The sequence below is a fragment of the Saccopteryx leptura genome, chromosome 2 (genome assembly GCF_036850995.1).
Source record: "Saccopteryx leptura isolate mSacLep1 chromosome 2, mSacLep1_pri_phased_curated, whole genome shotgun sequence".
In the NCBI taxonomy this organism is placed as follows: domain Eukaryota; kingdom Metazoa; phylum Chordata; class Mammalia; order Chiroptera; family Emballonuridae; genus Saccopteryx; species Saccopteryx leptura.
Window position 1 is genome coordinate 217,144,768 of NC_089504.1, and position 25,714 is coordinate 217,170,481.

General features: G+C 48.3%; 1 protein-coding gene across 1 annotated transcript; it reads left to right on the forward strand.

Moving 5' to 3' along the window:
• The first annotated feature begins 1,546 nt into the window (after positions 1–1,546).
• TMPRSS3 (transmembrane serine protease 3) lies at positions 1,547–25,714 on the forward strand. The gene is made up of 13 exons (XM_066365920.1): positions 1,547–1,628; positions 2,962–3,106; positions 7,556–7,666; positions 8,528–8,644; positions 9,021–9,144; positions 12,002–12,127; positions 13,343–13,386; positions 14,090–14,255; positions 14,906–15,075; positions 16,931–17,026; positions 20,529–20,671; positions 21,338–21,490; positions 25,025–25,714. Exons 1-13 carry the CDS (start codon positions 1,608–1,610, stop codon positions 25,040–25,042), a joined length of 1,434 nt encoding a protein of 477 aa, XP_066222017.1. The 5' UTR covers positions 1,547–1,607; the 3' UTR covers positions 25,043–25,714.

Here is a 25,714-nt window from a genome sequence, read left to right on the forward strand (position 1 = left end):
ATACTTATTGCTATGCCAGGTACCATGAAAGTACATTTTAGACTCTGTCCTCCAAGGGTCTACTTCAGTTAGGAGCACGACCTACTGCTTAGGTAAAAGCAAGGAAAGATAAAGTTTTAAGTTTCCTGTCATTGTCTTTGAGGGCAAATATTCATTCAGGGAATGGAGGCAGTAGTTAGGAAAGATGTAAAGACAGGATTATAAACTAGAAATATAATCTGTGTTAAATCCAAAAGACACGAATAGGTGCCTGGCAGTGCTGGAGGCAGGAAATCAAGACTTGAGTTAAACCACAATTGGCTCAATATGTCCCTTTAGTTGTTGTTGCCATCACCAATCTTTCCAATTTTACTTTCAAAACAATCTCAAACCCAGACCTCATCTTCATCTGCACCACTAGCACATTGGTCCAAGTCACAGCCATGGTCGCAGAAGTCTTCAGCAGCCTCATCGCGTCCCTCTGTGCGTCCAGCCCCACCCTTGCACTCAGTGCACATGCGCAGTTCCTGGCTTTGCCCTAATGAACTCTTCTGTGGCTTTCCACCACACAGAAATCAAACCAGAGTCCTTCCCTCCCATGGCCTGGGCCCTCCGTGATCTGCTCATTGGCCTTTCCAGGCACATAGGCTTTCTTGGGGTTTCTCAAACACCCCTCCAGGTCTTTGGTGTTGATGATCTCATGCTTGGAACAACCTCCCCTCTTAGCTCACAAGACCCACTTTATCCCATCACCAAGGACTTGCCTGAAACATCACTTCCTCCAGAGACCTTCCTTTACCACCACTCTGTCCCATTATTTGCTAATCCTCTCCCAACCTCATCCCTTCCTAGCGTTTGTTACCACCTGAGACCACGGGTGAATGCTTTGATCTCTCTGCCACCTGCTTTGAGTCTAGATGCCTGGTTCATGGCAGATGGCCTACATATATTGGCTGAATTAATGAATGGTTTACATCCACCTTCCAAAGAGGTTCTCAGTTCCCAGGCCCTATCAACTCTTCTGTGGCTTTTCAACAACAACAGGGCTATTTCTTTCCTGATAAAACATCTTTAAGCCGTATTGTGTGCAGAAACCCCTTGAGACACAGAGGCCCCTGAAGAATGGAGTGTGCAGTGTCTCCGTGGAGTGCTGGCTGCCAGAACACGTCAGCTTCCCTGCCTTTTGTCTTTAGAGCAGCTGCAAGTCTACACTTGGGCTCAGTCGCATGGGGGGACATATACCCCCACATGTGTTTTTCCTGTCCTCTTGGTGTGCTTGTTCAGCAGTGGGAAGGACCTGCCTGTTTTTTTAAATAAGAGGAGTGTCTGTATTCCAAAGACTCCCTCATGTGAAGTTTCTGCAAAGGTTTGCTTACCTTACTTACTAATTAAAGGGAAACCACATTTTCCCCTCCCTGGTCCCTGCGGTCATACCACTGATGGCTACCTGATAGCCACATACAGGTTGGGTTACACAGTCGCTTGTGATCATGCCATTTGCTGTGATGATTGAGTCGACAAGGCTGAGTAACTGGGTAGAAATATTTCCCGATTGGACTAAAGCATTGACAGCCTGCTCACCATCCCGCTTGCATTTATAATGAAAAAGGAAATTATTTCTGCATTTAATGATGGCGGCTCCAGAAATGGTGAGTAAAGAGGGAGCTGGGGAGAGAAGATGCCACTAACTGACGACGCTACAACATTTCTCAATGCTGTGAAACCTGCCAACAGCAGCCTGTTTGGGGAGGGACTTCCTCACCTAGGTTCCAAGTTTCAGGAAGCATTTTATCATCTATTCCTATTTCTGTGATAAAGGTAAGTTGTGTCATTTGCTACGTGTTGATGGTTAATCAGCCAGTATCAGCCAGAATCAAACTAAAAAATGCTGGCTGTGAATTTATTAGTTTTTTCAGATACCCTTCCAAACAATTCTTACAATGGGAATGAAATTAACATTGTTAGTTCACAACTCTTGCTTTGAGTTCCTTATGACCACACGAAACAACATAAAGACAAAGTTTGTTTTAAATGGCTTAGTAGTGCCCTTTTGAATTTCAAACATTACAACAGGTAAACAAGAAGAAAATTTTAAAAAAGGTGCTCGAAGCGTCTATGTTTCTATGGCTGTTGGAACCACTTGAGTTCAGTGTGTTGAGAAAGCAGGCTCTTAGAGAAGTCATGCCTGCCGCCTTGGGAGAGTGAACTGCAGTGTGGTTGGGACATCTGGCCATTTCATTGCTCCCTCCGCCCCTCTTCCAGTCACTGGGAACGACTCCCAAAGGCTCTGGTGCTGGGGCCCTGCGATAAGAGGAATTCTCCAGGAGGAAACAGAGCCCCAATGTAGCTTTGGCGCCGCCATCGGTCGCCAGCCACTCCTCCTTTTGCTATGTGTGTGTGTGTGTGTGTGTGGGGGGGGTGGCAGGCACCCCAAGGGCCCAGATACTTTCATCCTTAATTAGGTCATGGCTGTGTGAGCTAGGAAAGCCACAAATACTGTGGGCAAGTTGTCCTTTCCCTGGTGCCGTTGACATTTGAGGGGCTCGGACATTATGTGAGTATCAAAACTTCTTATGTTTATGGTAGGTGTATCTCGTGTACAGGCAAAAGGTTTAGTTTATGTGAGCAAATGGCAATGATGAATAAAGAGAAGGCATGTGCTTTGAAAGTAATTTATCTTTTGTAAAGTCATGGTACGGGAACCTCTAAATGGCAAAAGGGCGTATCTCTAAAGATGTATACTTAGTGGATTTTGAGATCAGTCAAACATTGGGAACTGAGTTTTTTGCTAACTCTAGAAGTTTCTCTGTTATCTACAGTAGCTTAGGAAAAAAATGCGTTCTGACCAAATAGTTTCAATTAATCAGTAATGAATTTGCTTAATGTGGGTTGTCAGATTTCAAAGATTTAACATAACAAAGATGCATTTGATACTAAGACTATAAACAGGGAAGCAAACACTTTCTGTTTTTCCTGGCAAAGGAGGTGGAGGTGGAGGTGGAGCCAAACCTCAGAGGCCCTGAAATAGTCACCATGGGGGAGAATGACCCGCCCGCAGCTGAAGCCCCCTTCTCCTTCAGATCTCTTTTTGGCCTCGATGATCTGAAAATAAGTCCTGTGGCACCAGGTAGGTGGAACCAGGTGTGATTCCCACACACGTTCCTCTTCACTCCCCACTCCCCATGTAGATGACAAATGTGGCTGAGAACTGAGTGTCCCTCTGAGGAAATAGGTGACTGGGAGGTCTTACACCTCAAACGCTGAGCACATGAGGTTCTTTGGTTTACAGAACATGGGAGAGAAGGGCATCACAGGGGGATGCTTTGGTCGTCCCCTTGCCAACTCCCCAGACACAGGAGTTGGTATTCTGTGAATGGTGATTTTCAGAAGTGGAGGCTCCACCTGTCCCTGGGAACTAGGGGTCAGGTCCTGGCCAGAATCTTTGAGCCCTCCAGAAAGTCCTGAGAACCCGTGCTTCCCAGTCCTTCCAGGAAACTTAAAAGAAGCTGGACATCACTGAAAGTATTAGATGCATAAATTAAAATCCAACAGCAGGCCACAGAGTTGCTCCTAGCAACAAAGGGATGCAGCTAGTTTTGTTATCAGGTTACAAATATTTGGAGAAACAGTGGTCTAGATAATGCCTATCCAGCTAGTATCTTTTCGGTGAGTCTGTCAGGACTTGTCACAGTGAGCTGTGGCTTGCTGGTCCAGGATGCAGTCAGTCAGGAATACTGGTGTCTGGGGCTGGGAAGTTTGCCACCTGGGGGCTCTGGCTGAGGTTCCAGAAAGCATGAGGAGGGGGCTACCCTAATGATTCCTTTAAAACCACATCTGATATTAGGGGAGGAGAGGAGAAAATGGAAGATGGGAAGAGAGCCACCAAGAAAAAGAAAAAATGTATAATTTGAAAATACTTCTCCCAAATTAACAGAAATGTAAACTTAAAATGACCCTGCCATCAATCCCCTGACCCCCAATTTTTACCTGGTTTTTACACCTGTGTTTATTTTCTTCCTGTCATTGCCTATAAATATGCATTAATTCATAGTGCCGACAGAGAGGCATTTTTCATGTGCTATTTGGTTTTAATACATGTCTTTTTAAAAATAACATTATAAAATTCCTTCAAATATATATGTAACAGCCATTTTATCAACATTTGAATATAATTGTTTCTAATATTTTTATAATATAAATAATATGAACATGAATAGCATTATACATATTTCTCTATGCTAATTTTTTATTATTCCTTCATGGTTTAATTCCTATTAGTGAGAAGGAACAAAAGTTGTTTAAAACTTTTCTTTTTAAAGCAATGTATCATTCAGTATAGAAATTTGAAAAGTACAGTTAATCAAAAAGATTTTTAAAAATTGTCCACAATTTCACCATTACTCAGAGATAATTCTATTAGCACTTTATGTGGGATTTCTTGCCTTTTTCCTATCAACATATCTATATTTCCTTTTTGAAGTGATATATGCTATTTGTACCATTTTGAATTTTTCTTCTTAACTAAACAATATCACGTTTATTTTTCCATGGCATTGAATAATTAAATATTCTTCAGTGTTTGGCAAACTATGGCTTATGGGCCAAATTTGACCCACTGTTTGTTTTTATAAAGTTTTATTGAAACACTGCCATTTATTCACATATATCTATGGCTGCTTTCATGCCATAGTAGAGTTGAGAGTTGGGACAGAGACCATAAAGTTTAAAATATTTACTATCAGCTCCTTTACAGAAAAAGTTTGCCAACCCCCTTTTTCTATCATTCCAATGTCTCTATACCATTTTTTATTTCACCAGTTTCTTCTGTTGGTCATGTAGGCTGTTTCGCTTGAATCAATATTATAAATGTCACTTGTTTGTATCCTTGTAGGTAAACATTCATATATATTATTTATGATGACATCTTAGGGTAGATTTCTAGAAATGGATTTACTAGGTCAAAAATTTCATCTGTTTTTAAACTTTGGTACATATTTCAAATTTGTTGAAAAGTTTATGCAACACAGCTATTATTGACTTTTCACTTTGGACTGTAGTGGGTATAATAATAATAATAATAATAATAATGTATTGGGAAATTGGCAATAGTTATGTCTAATTTTTGTTTTTAATCGCCAGAGAGGTTGAAGGTTCTTTTTATGTTTGTTTGTCATTTGCATTCCTCTTTGGAGCAATGTTGTACATCTTGCTTTTTATTCTCAACATGCCCTCAAAGACAGAATAAGGAGTGAGGATGGAGCCATGGTAGCGCCCACAGGGCACCATGGCAGAACAGTGAAGGGAACAATGTGAACTGATACAGAGGTTCTACTGAACAACAACCTTTGACTCTACAATCTGGATTGATTTCCTAAATTAACTCTTAGAGAACAACTGAAATGATATAAGTCATACTTGGGGATCCTGCTAATTTTTACATTGTTAATGGAGAGAAGGCATCTCAGCAGGGGAGACTTATTAACTTGGTGCAGGCTTCTGGGGGGGGGGTCTGGGTGTGGGTGGACAAGAAGCATCTGCTCTGCTAACTCAAGACCATGCACTGGTTGCCTTAAAAGAAATTGACTTCTAACCCTTCATTATAACAACTTCTATTATTATGATGTCATCCATCCATCCATCCAATTTACTAATATTTATCAAGAACTATTGGATACCAGACATCTAGAACAGATGCCAAGAAACACAACCCAAACAACTGCTTACTCAACTAGGCCACAGAGCTCACCGTTCATCTCTTGTCTCCTATTTTCTTGCTCTGTATCTGTCACGGTCACTGAAGATTGTGTGTTATATATGTTTCCTTATTTCTCTTGACTCCTTCCCTTTTACCTTTTCTTTTGCTTATTCTTTCCTCTTTTCCCTCCCATCCCACTTCTTCTTCCTTGTTTGTATTTAAATTCTCTTCTTTCTAAGTCAGCCTTGAATAATATTGACCATTTTATAATCACATTATTGCCAGAAGGTAAAGTTGTGTTTCCAGCTATAGGTAGGGAGAGGTTTTTTGGGTCTTCCTTGGGAGACCTCTCAGCTCAACATCTTCTAGACCAAGAGAAGAGAGGTAGAGGCAGTCTCTGTTCTGAGCCAAGGTGTGACCTTGGGAAGGCTTTCATCCCTTCCCACATTACAATCTTTCTAATTTAAGGGAAGGCAACTTAGGCACGGATGTATTCTCAGAATTGATGAGATGATTTGCATGAAACGGCACCTTATTTGGAGAGCAAAAGGTGTTGATGGACATGCTCCTGGCTGCACAGAGAGCCTTGTACTTCTGGATCTGTAAATGCTCTTCTCGTCCCCTTTCCACTCAGTCTACTGGGTACTTTAGGGAAGAACTGGGAAGGGTCTGGTGCAAGCTAACAAGTCAACCTGTCACAGTTCCATGGATGCTGGCATGGGACTCCTGGGTCAGACACAGAAGACTTTGTTATTCACAGCACAAGTGGCATTGCATCCTGTTTGAGTTATTGCTCTTGCCCACCAAGTCCCATGGAGGCAACATGCAGCAGAGCAGGAGTAGGCTGTGCACACAGTGGGTCTGCATGACAGCTGAGGGACCCACAGCTAGGGGAACCTGAATCTTTATGATGGACCACAAGCAGACCTGCACTAACTTTGCCTCAAAGACATTATATTAATTGAGCTGGGCAGTAAATAAACCTGTCCCTTGCTCTGGAGGAACATTATCTCTGTCTTCTAAGGCTATTTGCTTTGCCAGCATCCTCAGAAAGATGTTCTAGAACCAGGGTCAGCAGTGCCTCTGTGCACAAGATTCATGAAGAACCAGTCTGCTACTTCATCCAGTGACCCTCTCAGAGATCTCAGCTCTCCTTCTCCTTAAAGTAGCCTGTTTGGGTTTTATATGATGTCACCTTCTTCTGTGTGAAAATGTCCTTGAAAGTTGGTGTCCTACTTCCCTTCATTTTGGTTTCGTAGGGCCACCAAAACAAAGTGCCACTAGGTGGCTTAAACTAGGTAGCTTAGAACAACAGAAATATTGTTTCGGCATCCAGGGTCCCACTCCTTCTGAAACCTGCTGCAGGCTCCCTTCTTGCTTCTCCCTGCCTGTTCCTTGGCTTGCAGATGAATCTTCCCCATTTCTACCTTTACCTTCACGTGGCTTCTCCCTGTGTCTCTTCATATCACCCTCTGTGTGTGTGTGTCTGCCTGCCTCCATATTTGAGTGTCCCCTTTCTGTAAGGACCTTATTTGAACTACACTACCTCTGTAAAGACTCTACTTTCAAATAAAATGACATTCTTGGGGTGCTAGGGGTTAGAACCTCAACATATCCTTTCCCAGACACACATTTCAGTCCATAACACTTTCCCTTAAACCAGGATGCACAGAATTGGGTTGGAGTCCGAGAGTGTGGGACTGGACTTCTAGAGAATGCACCGCTATTCAGTGACCCTTTCTCTAAACGAAGGCAGCTTTCTTTGAGCTGAAACGGTCTCTGCACTAGAGAGAGGGAAAATGACCAGCTACATTTGTTTTCTTTTATTAAATTTGCTGCTCTGTGGCTGTTTGCCCCTCTGCCCCTCTCTTTGGTTCCCAGATGCAGATGCAGTGGCTGCACAGATCCTGTCACTGCTGCCGCTGAAGTTCTTCCCCATCATCGTCATTGGTATCATTGCGCTGATACTAGCTCTGGCCATCGGTCTGGGCAGTGAGTACGATTTATTATTTAGTAGGCTCTCAGCTTCCTATTCAGACACTTAAACTTTCATGAGCTCCCCCTCAACAGCGGGTGCCACCACCCAGCCTTAATTACTGGAGGCAAACATCCTTCGGAGTTGCTGGTTTTGAGTTTTATTTGCCTGCACGAACGTAGAGCCAACCTGGGGCCCAGCAGGGCTGCTGGCCACACTCGGGGCTTTGTCAGTACGGAACCTGCCCAGTTAGAAGTGTCCAAAGGCAGCTGATGAAATAGAATCCCTGGGCAGGAGAGAGTGTAGGGCTGGGTGGAGAAAACAAGGAGGCCATTCAGGCCAGGCCAAGCTCACCTGCTATTTTTAAAAGAAAGTGCCTGTGGCTTTTGCAAAAGTGAGTCATTTGGATGGTTTCTAATAGGGAACAATTTCTCATTTTCTCTTTCAAATTACTGGAATACAGATTGGTGTAATTCTCCACCTACTCCGCTGTGTGGTCCACAGAGCCTTCACTTGTTGTCCAGAGTCAGAGACAACAGAAGGTGGACAGGTTGGGGGTGAGAGCCCTTATCCGGGCTACTTGCTCAGCTGGTTCAGCCTGTTAGTCTGCAGCCATGCACTATTTCCCTTGACCTTGAGGCCTGCAGGGTCAAAATTCACCTCCTGTTGTGGCTCAAAGCCACTTAGTGAGACAAAGTGGTGTGCAGTGGCCCCACCCCCTGGAATGTGGAACAGAAACTGGGCTGCTGACACAGGTGCAATTTCAATGCATGCAGCTTTATTACTATGGGCAAGCCCAAGGCCATGGGCAGGCGGGTAGTTAGTGCTGCACACTGAGGGAGCCCTCTGTTAACCTTGCCGTCTCCTCCTGTCCTCAGTCCACTTTGACTGCTCCGGAAAGTACAGGTGCCGGTCGTCTTTTAAATGCATTGAATTGACAGCGCGATGTGATGGCGTGTCAGACTGCAAGGATGGGGAGGATGAGTACCGATGCGGTAAGGTCATGACTGTTCACTGTAGACACAGGAGGAAGTCAGCACGACTGGCATTGGCCTTTCTCATCTGTAAAACGGATCCAAGTCGATGCCAGTGTCATGCTATGTCCTAACCTTGCCAACTGGCCCACAGGTGATCCTGGGTCAGTTGTTAAGGGAGCAATGTTCCATGAAGCTGAAATTAGGTTGGGGAGGAGACTCCATGAGCAATGAGATCTCCAAGAGAACTCAAAGGGTCTAGGCAGTAGGAGGGCCCTGAAAAGGTGGATGCTATGGATAGGGAGCAGGTTGGATTCAGCAGAGGAGGGTTTAAGCTGCCCGTGGCCTCAGGGTTCTGCTGGCCACTAATGGATTGTTGTGCTCATGCATCGGCCAGTCCGTGTGAGCGGTCAGAATGGCGTGCTCCAGGTGTTCACAGAGGCTGCCTGGAGGACCATGTGCTCTGACGACTGGAAAGGTCACCACGCTAACATCGCCTGTGCCCAGCTGGGGTTTCCAAGGTAATTCAAAGACCATTTCCAGGCAATTGTTAAAACATTAATAGTGATCACGATAAAGAAAGACAACCACCTTTAGTTGGGTGCTTGCAGCTTAGAAATGCTTCACCTCTTCTCATACTGCACCCTTGTGACAACCCCACGATGCTTGACATCTCACCTTAGACTTTTGCTCACTCTACGGTGTGCAAACCAAGGCCCTGACACACTGACTGCTCAAGACCACATAAGAAATGGCTTTCTGGAGAGTGTCTCATGGCCACGCCAGACCTAGCTGCAAACATGTGATAAGAGCTGCAGAGATGACGACAACCTGCGAACTCTGCTGGTCGCAGCTATAGAGTGGCCTCTGGACACCACCGCACTGGTTCCTGATGGTCATATCTTCAATCATGCACTCACTTTCCAAGGAGCCCCAGACAACCAAGTGCAAAAAGCCACCAATTTGGTGAAAATACAATTGTTTAAGACAGTTGTTTAGCAACATGTAGGAGGAAGAACAATTCTAGTAAAATCTTCACTTTTCAGTGTTTGCTGTTTGTCTGACTTTGCATTGAGATGACAAATTTTCTCCTTGATTGGGGGACCTCCTTCTCTCTCCTGCCCTTCCTTTGATGGGCGACAACTGCTGTCTTCCATGGGGGCCGTGATGTCACCTTCTTTCTTTGCTCTTGATTCTGAGTTCAAAGCAGGCAGTCTCCTGAGTCGCACATGCCTCACAGGAAGTGAGCTTGGTGACAAGGGTGAACTTGAAAACACATCCTTGTTTGTATCCAAGGAAACAGTTTGGGTGGTTAAAATCTCACTGCCCTGAACCCTCCAGGAGGCTCCAACTTCAAATTTGATGCACATATTCTCAGTTTCTTTCTCCAAAGCCAGTGAAACCCCAAAGACCCTCCACCCTCTACCCTGAGATCTGTCTCTGCATCCCCCAGTGACTCTGTGTTCCCCAGGAACTGAGTTGTATTCTCAGCTCAGTGAGCACAGCACATACTGCCTCCCAGGTGCCTGTGAGAATCCTGTAGACTTCCCTCTTCATAGACAAACGCAGACGCAAGCCCCACACACACCTCCCCCCACATACATAGCATACACTACACACATACATACACACACTGACACACCACACACATCACCCACACACCACAGACATGCATACACATACTCACATACCACACCACACACATCACACTGTACACACTACACATACATCACACAGCAGACACACATCCCATACACTCCATCACTGCAAACAGGATTTCTCTGCCCCATAGAGGCCCCTCTGCGGCCTCACCAAGGGCATCCTTCCCTTGTCTCCCCTCCTCTCCCTCCTGGAGAACAACCCGTGTCCCCGGTCCCTGGGCTTCTCTTCTGTTCAGCACAGGCCTCCGTCACCCCTTCCCTTCCACCTGCTCCTCCTGGGCAGCCCTCGGGTCTCTGTGCAGCCCATCTACCTGGGGGGACAGTCCTTCCTACCCTGAACAGTATTGACTGATTTCTTTGCTATCAGCCTGTTCTTTTCTTCCTTGTCTGTCGCTTCAGCTCTGGGTTTGCTCTTGTGTTCTTTGTAAATTATTCCTTCTACTTCTTTCTTTAAGCTGTCTTCTGGTTGTCTCTGCTCAGCTGTATCCCATGTCAGATCTGTGATGAACAAAGACAGTAGGCTGTCAGGTTGGACTTCTTGGGTTCAAATCCCAGGGCACACTCAGGCCACTTATGTAACTTGTCCCTCAAAAATAGGGACAATAACAGAGCCCGCTCTAAAGGGTCACCTGAGGGTAAAGCGACCTTGGGAGCATGTAGAAGCAAGCTTGGTGCACAGGACGCCCCAGGGGGTCTGTAGCTGTGGTTCCTGCTCCACATGGAGGCTTGGATGATTTGTAGGGCTCTAGTCACAGCCTTTGGGGCCCCTCTGCTTTTCGCACCCTGATGCATAGTCCAGCCCACTGCATCGGGATCTGTCTGGGTAACGATCAGCTCTTTCGTGGGGCTGCTGCTCTATCAGCACCTGAGCAATGCCTGGGACAGCTGGGCAGGCCATTGCCATGGCCTTAGTTAAATTTCCTCAAAACTCAAACTTGACTGAACTTTGTGTTCCGTGTAGCTGGTGTGTAAGCGAGAGAAACAGGCTGACTGCTGTGTGTTCTGTTTATCCCACGAGGAAAGGGGGATATGGCCACCATTTACCACCTCCCACCTTGTAACTCTTGAAACACTTGCCTTTTAAAAAATCAGACCTTCCTTGTTCTCCAGAAGACCAGTTTCCTGACACTTCGCCATCTGCTGGCTCCTGGTGTCCCCCGCTGACTCTCTTCCTTCCATGTGCTTGTCTTTCCAGTGGAAACCCATGCTCACTCTGGACAGACTAGGAAAGTTATTCTCCCTGACCTTTGCTCCCGGGGAACCCAGCATCCCGACTTGGGTGCCCACCTGAAAGCACCCATCTAGTTCTGTGCTCTGTGCCCTCTGGGGCTTGCTTCAGGCTGAGCGGGGGTCAGTTCAGTTGCATGGAGGTTCCATCCAACTGCATCAGTAAGTGGTCCTCCTGCCTCGGTGCTCAGAGCCAGTCTCATGGATGGAGTTGTGGGGTAAGGGCCAGATGGGTCTATCATTCCAGACTCTACTACGTTTGGAAAGTCTTGATATATTGGCAAGAAAAAACCATTGATGGTTTGGGGGGGACACGGTGACATCTCCCAGTATGATACCTGTAATGCTGTGACTTGACATATTGACAGTTTGGATGGAGATAATGACATGTTCCTCAGTAAGGTACCTGCAGTGCTGTGGCTGGAACGCGGGTTGACTTGAAGCACGGAGTTAATTTCACTCAGCCCCTGCATTTCCAATGTGCTTGCAGCTACTTCAGTTCAGACACCCTCAGAGTGGACTCACTGGAGGAGCAGTTCCGAGAGGACTTTGTTTCCGTCAATCACCTCTTGCCAGATGACAAAGTGACCACTCTGCACCACTCAGTGTATGTGAGGTAGGTGCCAAGCAGGGCTGCTGTCTGCATTGTCATCACTGCTGCGTTTGTGAGGCTGTGCACAGCTGCACGAGGGTGCAGAGGCATGGAAGTACTTACTCTGAAAGCAGGTGGGGCGTGGCCACCGTGAGTAGTCTGGGTGGGCACACTGACTGGTGGCAGTAACCTAACCCCAAACCAGCAAACATGACCAACAGAGAAAGGGAAGAAGAAGGGTAAAGGAGTAACAATGATGTGCATGTCATAAATGCTGTATTGTACCTCATGTAGCAGGTACTCCTGCTACATGTTTGGAAAGAAAAAAAGAGGGAGAGAAAAAATTAGGAAGAAGAAACTAAGAAAGAAACGGGTCTGTCTTTGCTCACAAAGTCTTTTAATGTATACCATTTATAGTCTGTGTTTCCTCCAACAACTCACGAGGAAGGTAAAATGAAGTGTCCTTAAATGACAATCAGGTACCTGAAGCTTAGAAGAGTCACCTGCCTGGTGAGTGGAGATACAGTCAGATATTCTGAACCTGAGTTCCAGATGTTCTTCCTGAAGCCTTGACCAAACCCCAAGGAGAATATGTTCTCTGCTTTGGGAAACAGCAGCTTGCCAGCTGTCTATCCTGTTATGGACAGTCAGCCTTGGACACACATGCAATCCGCAGGGTCAGCTCATCTCCTGACAGGACTGGGGCTCTGAAGGCAGGAAAGGTTACAGAGGGATCAGGTGGATTATGAGAAGAGCAGGTGTCTGGCTCCCACCCACATGGGGGAGGGGGGAATGCCTGTTATTTCTGGGACAGTCACATTTCTGCTCCAGGAGGAGTCCTCGCCTTGGTGTGTGTGTCCCAGGTTGCTAAGACTTCATGCTAGGAGAGCCTGCCATCCACCCAGTGGGCACTCCATGTCCCCCAGGGCCAGTGAAGAACATGGGGTAAAATGAACGTGCGAATGACCCCAGTGCATGCGTACAGACAAAGCTCCTCCTCCATCTGTAATCATCAGCTATCCCAAGCTGAGAATGCTCCATGCCCCGTCACAAGTTCAGTACTGCGCCGCAGTCAGGTGTTTTTTAATGAATTCTGTTACATAGACTAAAATTGTTATCTGTATTCAAGAGCAGGGGAGTAGAGTTTCTTTTTCTTGAACCCCAAGATTAAGTTTTAAAAAATGTTCCTTTTACAGGCCTTGGTTATTTACCATTAAGCCCACTCTTTTTCCACTTTAGGGAGGGATGTGCCTCAGGCCGTGTGGTCACCTTGAAGTGCACAGGTAAGAGTTTTAGAAACACAAAGACATATGGAAGCAAGAGCTCGCTCACAGACGCCTGCCCCCTCCCCTCCTCCCATTGCCCTGGGAGTCCCTTCTTCCTAGGTGCCAGGTGGGAGCTCTGTGGACCTCAGAGGAGGGTCAGCCTTGTCTTACCTGTCGGGTGGGGGAGGTGGCCAGAGTGACTTCTCAGCAGCAGACAGGACCACGGTGCATGATGTCTCATTACTATAGTGGCTCCAGTGGCCTGACTTTCTCCTCCCCCTGCCCCTCAAGGGAGAGTGTGCTCAGGCTGCTCAGTGCCCCAGAGCCCCACCCCCAGGCAGGCGCTCCTTGTTCCTGGCAGAGGGGAGCATTCACACTTCAGGAGTGGGTCTGGAGAAGTCAGGCGGGTGCACACAAGCCCGTGTGAGTGAGAAGGGTGTTTAGGGAGGTTCCCATACTTCTGTTGCGCTGTCATCATCGGAGGGCATGGGCATCTGGGGCGGGGGTGCTCCAGCATCGGGCTCTTTGCTCTGATGGACTCTTCTCATTGCACCCTCATAACAGCCACTCATCCCACGTCTTGGGTGACCTGCCCCCACCCCTTCACCCCATACTTCCTCTCCCAACACTCTTCCCGGGCGGTGAGCTCTGTGAGGGTGGCAGGACGTCAGGGAGAGGAGAGGTTTGTGGGACAGACCCCAACACTGTTCTACCCCGGCAGCCTGCGGTCTGAGGATGGGCTACAGCTCACGCATCGTGGGTGGAAACATGTCCTCGCTTGCGCAGTGGCCCTGGCAGGCCAGCCTTCAGTTCCAGGGCTACCACTTGTGCGGGGGCTCTGTCATCACCCCGGTGTGGATTGTCACTGCTGCCCACTGTGTTTATGAGTGAGTGCTCCTGACCTCCTGGGTGTGGTCCTCATCTCCCGTAGACCCGCCCAGTTTGGGCCACGGTGGGGCAGGGCGGATTGGGGTGGTCAACAGCAGGTCCAGAGAGAGCAGACAAACAGACGAGATCATCACAAGTAATGTCCATGTGGACAGACCCTCCCTCCTCATGGACCCATCACCATCAGCTGCGTAGATCTTAGACCCAGGGCTCTTACAGGAAAGCTAGAAAGAGGAGGAAGGAAGCTCTCCCACAGGAAGAAACCCACTGGCGTGAAGGTCTGAGACGTCCCTGTAGCTGGTTACAGTAGACCGTGTTGTAGCCAAGAGGGTGAGAGACAATGCCGGGCGGTCAGGGACAAAGAGCCACCCAGAGCAGTCTTTCTCAAGGGAGATGAACTGAGAAGAAAACCAAGAAATACTCTATTATTTTTACCTCACTCAGTGGTGCGAGGTAGGAGGCCACTGTAGAAAGTAGGTGTGGTGAGTCTGTGCTGTGAAGGGCAGGGGGGCAGAGGTAGATTTGAAAACAGGTAAGCAGGGCCATGCTGTATTTGCCACCTCCCTGGTGCTGGATCTAGGACACATGAGGTCCACGGAGTGAAGCGGCTGGGCTTCTCCTATCTTCCCTCTCCATTTTCTCATTGCAGCCTGTACCTCCCCAAGTCATGGACCATCCAGGTGGGCCTGGTTTCCCTGCTGGACAGCCCTGCCCCCTCCCACCTGGTGGAAAAAATTATCTACCACAGGAAGTACAAGCCGAAGAGGCTGGGCAATGACATTGCCCTTATGAAGCTGGCTGGGCCACTCAGCTTCAATGGTGCGTCCGTCCGGGTTTCTTTGTGATTCTGTTGTTTTCATTTGTTTCAAGAGAGTTTAGTCATTACTGGTCAGAGCATTTTTAGGACAGTTGTCTGACAGTCCTCACCAGGTAATTGCAACATTGGATTCCTGTCCAAGTTGGCATCAGTTGGTTCTCTTCTTGTAAAAGTAGAGGTTTTCCTGGCTCTTGGTATGATGAGAAATTTTCAGTCGTGTTCTGGACATCTGGGCTATTATGTTAGGAGATGCTGGGTCCTACATACATCTTCAAGTTTAGCAGAGGTCACCAAGTTCAGGTGCACCGTGCAGGTCTGGGTCTGCTTTTGTGTGCTGCGGTACCGATGCTCGTTTAATTTCAGAGGCTTTGTGGTTCTACTCTGTCAATTTGGTTTGTCTAGTCCCCCTCGGGCTCCTACTGGTGCCACTTTCTTCTTGTAGATGTCACCTAGAGATAAAAGGGGCTTGCCCCGGCAGACTGTCTCATGCAGGAGGAGCTGGAAGGGGATCTCTGGCCCATGGGGACAAAGAGCTTTCTCTCTGTCCAGGGCTTATTGTGGTGAAGTCTTGGCCAGTGCCACCCACCTGCCCAATATCTGCCCAGGGTCTCAGATTTGGTCAATAGCGAAAGTATTTTCGAGGCCAGCCAGCTGGTTGTAGTGGGGTCCTTTCTGAGTCATTTCTTTATGATCTGGAAGATACTGGGCATTGTCAGCTCCCTGAAATACTCAGAAGCATTCTCTCCCAGTCAGCTGCTGAGTTCTGCAGTCTTCGTTTCTCTAGGGGAGATGCCAGACCTGATGCCCAACCTGACCTCTGGACGTTACAAAAAAGCTGCACCACACAGGATAGAACTGTCACACTTTCTGCAGTTGCAAACAAAGCATTATGAGCCTATTCCGAAGTAAATTCTAGCTCCCTTCTCCTTCCCAAGGGTAGAGCAGCTTGGAGTGCAGGCAGAGTGTGATTAATGAGGGCCTGAATGGAAGCAGATTCCTGGCACAAGGTCAGTGCAGGTTTGACCTGGCACAGGCATCAGTGTGCTTACCATGTGGCACATGTAACACTCTGAAGAAAATACTTCTAGAGAAACAAAGAGAAATTGTAGCGGTGGTGCTCATTTGTTAGCTATTTTTAATGATATTTGATTATACAAAACGAAGTGCTGACACTTGTACCTTGATAAAGTTAAAATGAACCCTCCCCTAGTCTTTCTCTACCTTTCCATGATCATCATATCCAGAAAAGCTTAGTATAGCTCATCCTGTATTCATGGGAAAGCCCTGTGGCAACTGTGACAGTGACCTTGAGAGAGGCTTGTGTGACACAGCCCATATGGACAGGCAAGCTTGTGCTTCCAGGGGTGTCAGGACAGATAGGAATGTTCGTGGAGGCGTGTTTTATAAAGCAAGGTAACCACAGTCTGGACCAGGGGTGGGCAAACTATGAGCCAAATCTGACCCTTTGCCTATCTTGTAAATAAAGTTTTATTGGCACACAACCACTCGCATTTGTTGACCAATGCCTGTGGTTGTCTTTACGCTGCTGTGCCAGAGTTGAGTGGTTGCTGGGGAGACCACTCAGCCTGCAAAACCTAAAATAGTGAGCATTTGGCTCTTTCCAGAATAAATGCTGACCCTGGTTTAGACTTACTGAAGTTGCCACAGTCTAGGGTCGTTTTAAAGTTTTAGGGCTCTTGTGGGGGAGGGGTCCCTGCTCAGAGCTAATTGTTTTTAAATGACCAAGAGCTTGACTTTTCTTTGGGAGACTGCTGGCGCCCTGCAGAGAGTTTAGGGCTGATGGGACGAGTTGTTTTCTCAGACAGAGTTGAGAGTTGTTCTTTCCTCTTTAAACAGAGATGATCCAACCCATTTGTCTGCCCAACTCCGAAGAGAACTTCCCTGATGGAAAAATGTGCTGGACGTCGGGATGGGGGGCCACTGAGGAAGGAGGTCAGTGGCCTGAGATCAAGATTCTGCATCCAGGGAGCCCAGACTTGAGAGGGCCAGGGTAGACATCCACACTGACGAGCTCCCTTCCCATATCCCAATGTCATGCTTCTGTGGGTGCCCCCCTGTCTCCACTGTGGGGTGTGAGTCAACTGCTCCAGCAAACACAGTCATCTGAGTGGTTATGGGTCAGGAGTTATGGTTCCATTTGTCTTAGGTCATGAAATTGCAGCCTTTCTCAGGAAAGAAATAAATTATGAAGGAGAATGGTGGACACATCTCCATGGAGGGACCTCCGCCAGCACCCCTGGTGGTTCTACTTCCTCCAAGTCCATCCTTTTCCCCCCGCCATGCTAGCTAAGTGCACAGGTGCCCAGTCGAGACCCCTCCTGAGGTTTATTCAAAAGACAAATTTGTAGCTGGTGAGGAGCTTTTGGTCTTGTGTGACCTTCATAAATGTGTTATTTGATCCTACAAAGGTCAAGTAGAAAAAGCTAACAAACAAGGGCCTTAATGCTATAATCATAATATAATTAGTAATGTGGTTTCAAAAAATTTCTTCTTGAGTGAGAAAGTGAGGAGCCAGAGAGATAGACTCCCACAGGTACCCCGACCGGGATCCACCTGGCAAGCCCTCTATGGGGCAATGCTCTGCCTATCTGGGACCATTGCTCTGTTGCTTGGCAACCAAGCTATTTTAGCATCTTAGGTGAGGCCATGAAGCCATCCTCAGCACCTGGGGCCAATTTGTTCCAACCATGGCTATGGGAGGGTAAGAGAAAGATAGAGGGAGAGATGGGTGGAGAAGCAGATGGGCGCTTCTCCTGTGTGCCCTGACTTGGAATCAAACCCGGGACGTCCACACGCCAGGCTGATGCTCTACCACTGAGCCAACCGGCCAGGGCCATAATTAGTAATGTTAACAAAAATAATATACGCAGATGAAACCTGTGCCATCCTCTCATCAGTGTGGGGCACAAAGATGGTCCCAGTTCTCAGGTTTTCCATCTATAGCTTTCCTTGTTAGTAGGAAGAGTGCTAGTTTCCTGGGGCTGTTTTTCACAAATTACCCCAAACAGGGCTGCTTAAAGCAATATTGATTCTGTCACAGTTCTGGAGGCCCGAAGTCTGAAACCAAGCTGTGGGGGGCTGATTCTCCCCGGGGGCTCTGACAGAGAATCTGATCCTGGCCTTGCTCCAGGTCCTGGTGGCTCCAGCGCCCTTGGTGTTCTTTGAATTGTAGAGGCATCACTCTAGTCTCTGTCCCCATTTTCTCACGCCCTTCCTTCTGTGCCCCTGTCTCAGATGTCCCTCTCCTTTCTCTTAAAAGAACAAAAGGCTTTGGAGTGAAAGCCCACCTTGATCTAGGAGGATTTATCTTGATATTCTTACCTTAATTATACCTGCAAAGACCCTACTCCAAACCCTCTAAGGTTGCAGGTGGACATGTTTTTTTTTTTGGGGGGGGGGCGGAGCAATTCAACCCAAGACAGAAGGTTCAGTCTTTTCCTTTTGAGACTCATTAGCTGAGTCTGTCCCTTCCTCAATGTCCAAGGCGCACAGGGCTGACCCAGATCCAGAGGTCAGTGCAGGGTCTCACCCCCATAGCTGCCTATGCCTTCCTGCCCATAGTGGAAACTTCTTCCATAAATATTTTAAGTTTTACTTAACTATGTACCAGGTGCTGAGCTGAATAATGTGATGCTATCTATGTTCATAGCAGCCCCTGAGGGGGATATTATGTTTGTGCCCGGCTTAAGAGCAAGGAGACAGGGGTGCTGTGTACCTTCGGCTCAGACGAGGGGATGTGGAATGTCTGAAATTCTGTTTGTGCTCCCTACCCATGTTCTTATTCCTGTTGTTATTCATGAACTTGGAGTACCTGAAGGGAGTGTTGTGTTGTCTTCACTGGATCCTTGTGTATCAGGTGAGGACAGGTACCATCTCAGTCCAAGCTCATGGCCAGGTGACCCCCCTGAGGGGCCGGTAGATATGTGAGCAGATTGGGGAAGCACATGCAGAAAACATGGTTGTAACTCACACTCAGAACAGTTAAAACGAGGGTTTTGTGGAGCATAGACCCACACCTGCATATACATACTATAGGAAAGTGAATGGGGGTGTGCACTGCTTTAAGCCTATGAAACACACAGATATTCCATTTTACAAACAGGTTAAGTTGGAGGGTGTCAATCTTGTTGGGCCAGTGCTGAGGCTGATGTATGGCAGGTGTATGAGTTCCCTGTTACTGCTACATCAAATGACCCCAAACTCAGTGATTTAAAACAACATGAGGCCCTGGCCGGTTGGCTCAGTGGTAGAGTGTCGGCCTGGCATGCAGAAGTCCTGGGTTCGATTCCCGGCCAGGGCACACAGGAGAAGCGCCCATCTGCTTCTCCACCCTCCCCCTCTCCTTCCTCTCTGTCTCTCTCTTCCCCTCCCGCAGCCGAGGCTCCATTGGAGCAAAGATGGCCCGGGCACTGGGGAGGGCTCCTTGGCCTCTGCCCCAGGCGCTAGAGTGGCTCTGGTCGCGGTAGAGCGACGCCCCGGAGGGGCAGAGCGTCGCCCCCTCGTGGGCGTGCCGGGTGGATCCCGGTCAGGTGCATGCGGGAGTCTGTCTGATTGTCTCTCCCCGTTTCTAGCTTCAGAAAAAAAAATAAAATAAAATAAAATAAATAAATAAAAAATAAAACAACATGAATGCATTTTCTCATAGTTGTGGAGCTTAAAAGTCCTCCATCAGTCTTGGTGGGCTGGAATCAAGATGTCAGGAGGGCTGCAATGCTTCTGGAAGCTATGGGAAGTGTTGGTTCTTTGCCTTTTCTAGATTCTAGAGGCCGCATTCCTTGGTTTGTGGCCCCCTCCTCCATCTTCACAGCTAGCAGCACAACATCCTCAATCTCTTTCTTCCCTGACCTTTGCTTCTATCATCACATATTCTTCTTTGACCCTTTCAAAGGTCCTTGTGATCACATTTAGGGTCCACCTGGATAGCCTACGATATTGTCCCGATCTCAAGGTCTTATCACACTTGCAAAGTCCCTTTTGCCACATAAGATTGGGACGTGCATGCCTTTGGGAGCCTCCAAAAGCTGTATGTGACCTTCACGAGCCTCTGTTTCCCTTCTGTGACCTGTGTTGTCCTGAGAACAAAACAAACTTGTGTGGTGCAAGTGCCTGACCCAGGGCAGATGTTGGGGAAGTCCTTGGACATTGATGAAGGGACATTGTTGGAGATGACAGTTGCTCCCACCTACTCCCACATTGGCCCCCTTAGGGAAGTGGGTGGCTCTGACCTCAGCAGCAGGGCCCGCATGGCTCCTCAGTAGAGAGAGCCTTAGGGCTGGCTGGTGCCTCATAGCAGACCCCTTCCCCCGCCATCCACCTGCAGGCATAGCCGTTTCTACCACTGAAGTGTCGGTGGCATGCCTCTGGCCCTGGTCCCGACCCCGGATGCCCGCTTTCTGAATTCTTCACTGCACGTCCCCCTCTTCCTCTGACATAGGCGATGCCTCCCCAGTCCTCAATCATGCAGCTGTGCCTTTAATCTCCAACAAGATCTGCAACCACAAGGACGTATATGGTGGCATCATCTCCCCCTCCATGCTCTGTGCTGGCTACCTGAAAGGCGGTGTGGACAGCTGCCAGGTAGGGACCCATGGTGACCTCCAGGGGCCAAGGCAGTAGGTAAGGAAAGGCTCTGTTATGGTGACTCAACCCATGGGACAGGCCACTGCCAGCATTACCCTATGAATGATGCAAAAGCAAATTTACAGGGCGTGGGAAGAAGTTTGCTTAAGATATATCACCCTTTTTAGGCCAGCCCATATTTACCCAGTGCTCCCACTCTGCCTGGGTGCTGGGTGAAAGGAGGGGCCTCAAGGATCCTTCCCTCCCCACCCTGGTTCTCAGAATATGCAGGGGACAAAAGGGGCGGCAGGCGGGTAGGAACTGGTGAATGTGGGCCTCCAAAGCCACAGTGAGTGAGACTCCAATTCTGCCTGGATCCAGAGGTCAGCTGAAGCCCCCTGGCCAGGCAGACCCTCCCTCTGAGAGCACTCCCTCAGCGGCACGTGGCTTCCTGGACCTTCATGGGTTCATTGTATATAGAATCTGGCAGGTGGACAGCTAGGATGGATACAGAGCCCACTGTCAGGAATGCCTGCTCAGTTCTGGAAGGGCTGCAGGGGTGAACACAGAGCCATCCTCGCACTAGATTTTGTAATGTGGTGACGGGGGAATTCTGCACTAGAACAAGGGACAGTCATGAGGCTGCCTGTTCTGTTGTCCTTAGACACTTTCCTTTCTGTCTAGGGAGACAGTGGGGGACCCCTGGTGTGTCAGGAGAGGAGGGTCTGGAAATTGGTGGGAGCGACAAGCTTTGGCATCGGCTGTGCAGACGTGAACAAGCCCGGGGTCTACACCCGCATCACCTCCTTCCTGGACTGGATTCACGAGCAGTTGGAGGTGGGTACAGTGCCAGTCCAGTTCATGCTGGTCCCCATCAGTCCACCTCCAGAGACCTCAAGTCCTGCTGCAGAGAGCCAGGAAGTGAACAATCAGTTGTTGATTCATCAAGCAGTGACTTTGTGCCCTTTGGTATCAGACACAAGCAGTTTCACCCACAGCTAAGCTCTGCGTGGAAGTCGCCCTGGCAGGGTGGGCACATGTGGGCGACTGTGTCTTTACAAATCGGAGAAAGGAGGAAAGGCAATCGAGAAGAGCCCTTGGGGATGGGAACAAGTAGAGTGGGCATGTGCATGGATGGAAGAGAGGGTGGACAAGGGAGAGACAGATGGGAGAGGATCCCCAGCACCCACTGAGGTGTTTGAAGCTTGCCAGGAGCCAGGAATGAGATAGAGAGTCTCTGATTAGGAGAAGCATGGGCAGCTCTGTGCTTGGGGTGGGGGGGGAGCTCCCTGGTGGGAATACCTCGAGCAGGGAGACTGATCAGTGAGGCTGATTTGGCAGGACCAGGCCAGGCAGGGAGAGCCCTGTAGATGGTGGGGAGGAAGACTGGAAGGGACAGAGTGCCACAGCCAACTCCAGAGGACAGGTGCTATTACCTGTCCCAGGGAAGCAGGCAGGAAGGCTACAGGGAGGTGAGGCCAGGCCACAGAGAAGCCTGGACTGCAAGGTACCTTCTACCTCCTGGGCACTCTGCAAATATTTGTCGTCTTAATCTCTGACTCTGAGCCCTACATCATGCTTTGGACCAGTTTCAAAGACACCTCACCTCCCCTTTTTAAAAATTGAGACAAAATTTACATTATGTAAAATTGATCATTTTAAAGTGAACAGTCCAGCGTCACTTCGCACGTTCACGGTGTTGTGCAGCCTCTGCCTCTATCTGGTTCCCGGAGGTTTCAGCATCTCGAAACAAAACCTCATTAAACAGTGACTCCCTTTTGCCCTCTCCCTTAGCCTCTAGTGTCAGGTAGTCTGATTTCTGTCCATGTGGATCAAAGACCTTTTTAAAAGCTTCTTTTAACTTGAAGCAATGGGCTAAGAACAGAGGCTGATTAAGGTCGGTTGAAGCCCCGGGCACAGAAGAAAATATTGGGCCTCTTAAAAAGAGAGATATGGAAAATAAAAATACTTGTTAACCATATTTTTAAATAAATAAAATATGTTATGTACTATTACTGTTAAAATTTCACATATAAAACCAAACTTGGTGTCATTAGAAAAAAAGTGTAAAGTTGGGGTTTGGCGGGGCCCTTCAGAAGTCGGGGCCCAGGGCACGCGCCCAGTGCGCTCTCCGTTAAACCCGCCTCTGACTAAGAAGGACATCAGACTCCTAATGTGCCTTGGGTTTTAATTTCCAGGTCTTTCTGGAAAGTTTTTGCTTTCAGTGAGAAGTTACACAATGGTTCCCTCTGTGTGAAGATGAGGCCCGGGTCTGGGACACAGCGTGGATTGACTTCCAGCCCCTGTTGTGCAGGTGCATGCCCTCTGCAGGTGCACAGAGCGCCTGTCTCTATGCCTGGCTAGTGGCGGGCAGGCAGCAGTGCTGGAAGACATGCCTGTTGGGACACTTCTGCTGTTGCTCATTTTGTTGTTAATCAGCAGGCTGGCCCAGCACTAAGCTCTTTAGCACAAAATTCAGTCCAAACTCACTAGCCTTCTACAAAGTATCCAAGTGAGGCAGCCCCCTCACTGTGGTGGCCTCAATGGCCCGTGAGCAGATGCTGAGACCAGCTTAGCTGTGGGTGTGCATGAAAGGAAGGCGCTGCAGGACTTAAGAAAAAACACACAGGGCACAACATAGAGAAAAGATGGGTACAGGGGACTCCCAGCCTCTAGGACTGAGGGCCCAGATTTCTGCAGCCTCATCGTATTTATTCATGTCTTTGCTCATCAAGCAAATTAGTAGAGCCTGGGTCAAATTAGTTTACAGTGGATTCAGGTGCAGAGAAGAATGACCAACCGATGCCCCCAGGTGTGTAGGAAAATGGCTACGGGGGGGGGGGGCAGCGTTCTACCCCTACAGGACTTGGCTTCAGAAGTCCACACCAAAGACTTGTCTCAAGGCTGCAGTTTAATCTCTCAGCCATTTCCTATATGCAGGAGCCTGGGGTGCAGATGGCAGTGTTGGCATGATGGCTGGAGGGCAGGAAAGCAGGAGCTGGGACCTGAATTTGCCCATGAATTTATGGAGGTATAGCCTCCATGGGGCTTCAGGCAGGGGCTGCAGGTCCGTGTGTCCAAGCTACTGATCATGAAAGTTAAGCTTGAAATGGATGTCAATGAAAGAAATCAACTCCCCAGTCTTCAAGCTGTGGAGGAGAGCTGGGGGCAGGGCAAGGTTCCAAAGCCACCTTGGGCCCTTCTCACAGGGCACCATGCAAGGTCTCAGCCTATTTCCCTTCAGCATCATCATGGGTGGCAGGTCCTAGGGCTGTCCTCATATTACAGGTGAAGGAACCTGCTTAATGCCCCAGAGCACAACTGCAGCCCCAGCACACACTGCACAGAAGAATCAGCAGTTCTCTAGCATGGGGGGGGGGGGCACAGGACTCTCCTTGGTTATTTGTGGACATTGAAGCCTCTCAGGACCTTCTCAAGAGTGATCGGGGGTATAGGATGAGGGCCCTGGTGATCGTGATGCATAGGGTCTTCAGAACACACTTTGAGAACACAGTTTTGGGCCATGTGGCTACCTATCAGGCTTAGAAAGGGTTTCTACTCTCCATGAGAGTGGAGGAGCTGTGTGGGACTTGTCCTTTTGCAAGTCTCCCTTCAGGTCTCCCCGGCAGAGACCCAGAGCGGCATCCCTTCCCAGGAGAGCCTCCCCAGGGTGTCTGAACTTTAAGCTTTTCCTTTGCAACATGGGTGTGAGGCCTTCCCAGAGCTCACACATCATGAAGGAAATCGCCCATTTATGAGCTAATGGTATCGTCTGCTGGGTCATCTTCATTTCATCCAGTGGTTTCCACTGTCTCACCGGGGTTTTAAAAAATTGCTCTGACTCAGGCCAGGACTTAGGAACTCAATGCAAAGAGCTGGCAAGTTCAAGTGGAAACTATGGAAGACCTCTTGGGTCAGTGATGAAAAATTCAGAGGCTGGCAGATTGGGAAGTGCATACAGGGAGGAGCACTATGTCGCACTGGGCTGGAATCTGCGTGAAGCTGGCAGCCTCCTTCAGCAAAGGCCGACTCTGTCCCCATTAATCGTGGAGGACAGTGGAAGCTTCAGTCAGGGTAAATACAGGTGCCTAACGATCCTATGTTGGAGGAATGACTTGACTGCTGCAAAAATGATGAAAAAGATGACACCTGGCCCTGGCCAGTTAGCTCAGTCAGTTAGAGGGTCATTCCAAAACACCAAGGTTATGGGTTCGATCCCCAGTCAGAACACACAGGGCACATATGGGAAGTGACCAATGAATGCACAACTAAGTGGAACAACAAATGAATGCTTTCCTCTCTCTCTCTCTGTCTCTCAAAAATCAATCAATAAATAACAAAAATAGATAATACCTATGTTTTTATTTCTAGAGGGACCTGAGAACTTGAAGAAGGGGACAAGCCACCACGTTGAGTTCCTGCCACAATGAGGGAGACATCCCCGTCCCTCCATGTATTCCTGGCTGGAAACTTGGACATGAGCAAATGCCTTCAGTGCTTGGCTTTATGGCACCAACAGCAGAGCTGAAAGGAGGAGCCTCTACATCTAGAACAACCTGCTACAAATACCTCTGACAAGCCACTGGGGCGTTGGACTAAAATGACCTTGCAGTGCCTTTCTGACCTTCACTAAGAACAAAAACAGGAACACTTCTGGAGTGCTGCCCTTTCCCCCTTGTCAATTATGTTTTCTCCACGGCAGTCCTTCCACATGAGGGACAACATATGCAAGTCTCCCACGCGGAGCAATGGACCCTTCAGCCACTCGGTGAAGGAGGATGAGCCCAGAACTGCAGGATCTCAGTCACTGGCTGTCACCATCCACACATTTTTATCCCTAGGCACCAGAACCAAAACTAGATGTTCTACTTCCAAGATCTCTTTTTGCATGTGGGAACTTAATCTTCAAATAATTAGTTTTAAGATTTATGCCTATTCTATTTTGTAACCCTTGGTGCCTGATGTATGATTGTTGCTCGCTTCCACAGGGCACATGTCCCCTTGTCGCATGTGTCAGGAGGAGCTTGTCTGAATGTGTACTGACTGCTCATGTAAATTGAA

Excerpts from the sequence above, each read along its gene's own strand:
- TMPRSS3 (XM_066365920.1), top strand. The coding sequence starts at position 1,608 with ATGATGGCGGCTCCAGAAATG. Across the intron at positions 12,128-13,342 it reads CACCACTCAGTGTATGTGAG|GGAGGGATGTGCCTCAGGCC; the intron begins GTAGGTGCCAAG and ends TTTCCACTTTAG. Across the intron at positions 20,672-21,337 it reads GCGGTGTGGACAGCTGCCAG|GGAGACAGTGGGGGACCCCT; the intron begins GTAGGGACCCAT and ends CTTTCTGTCTAG.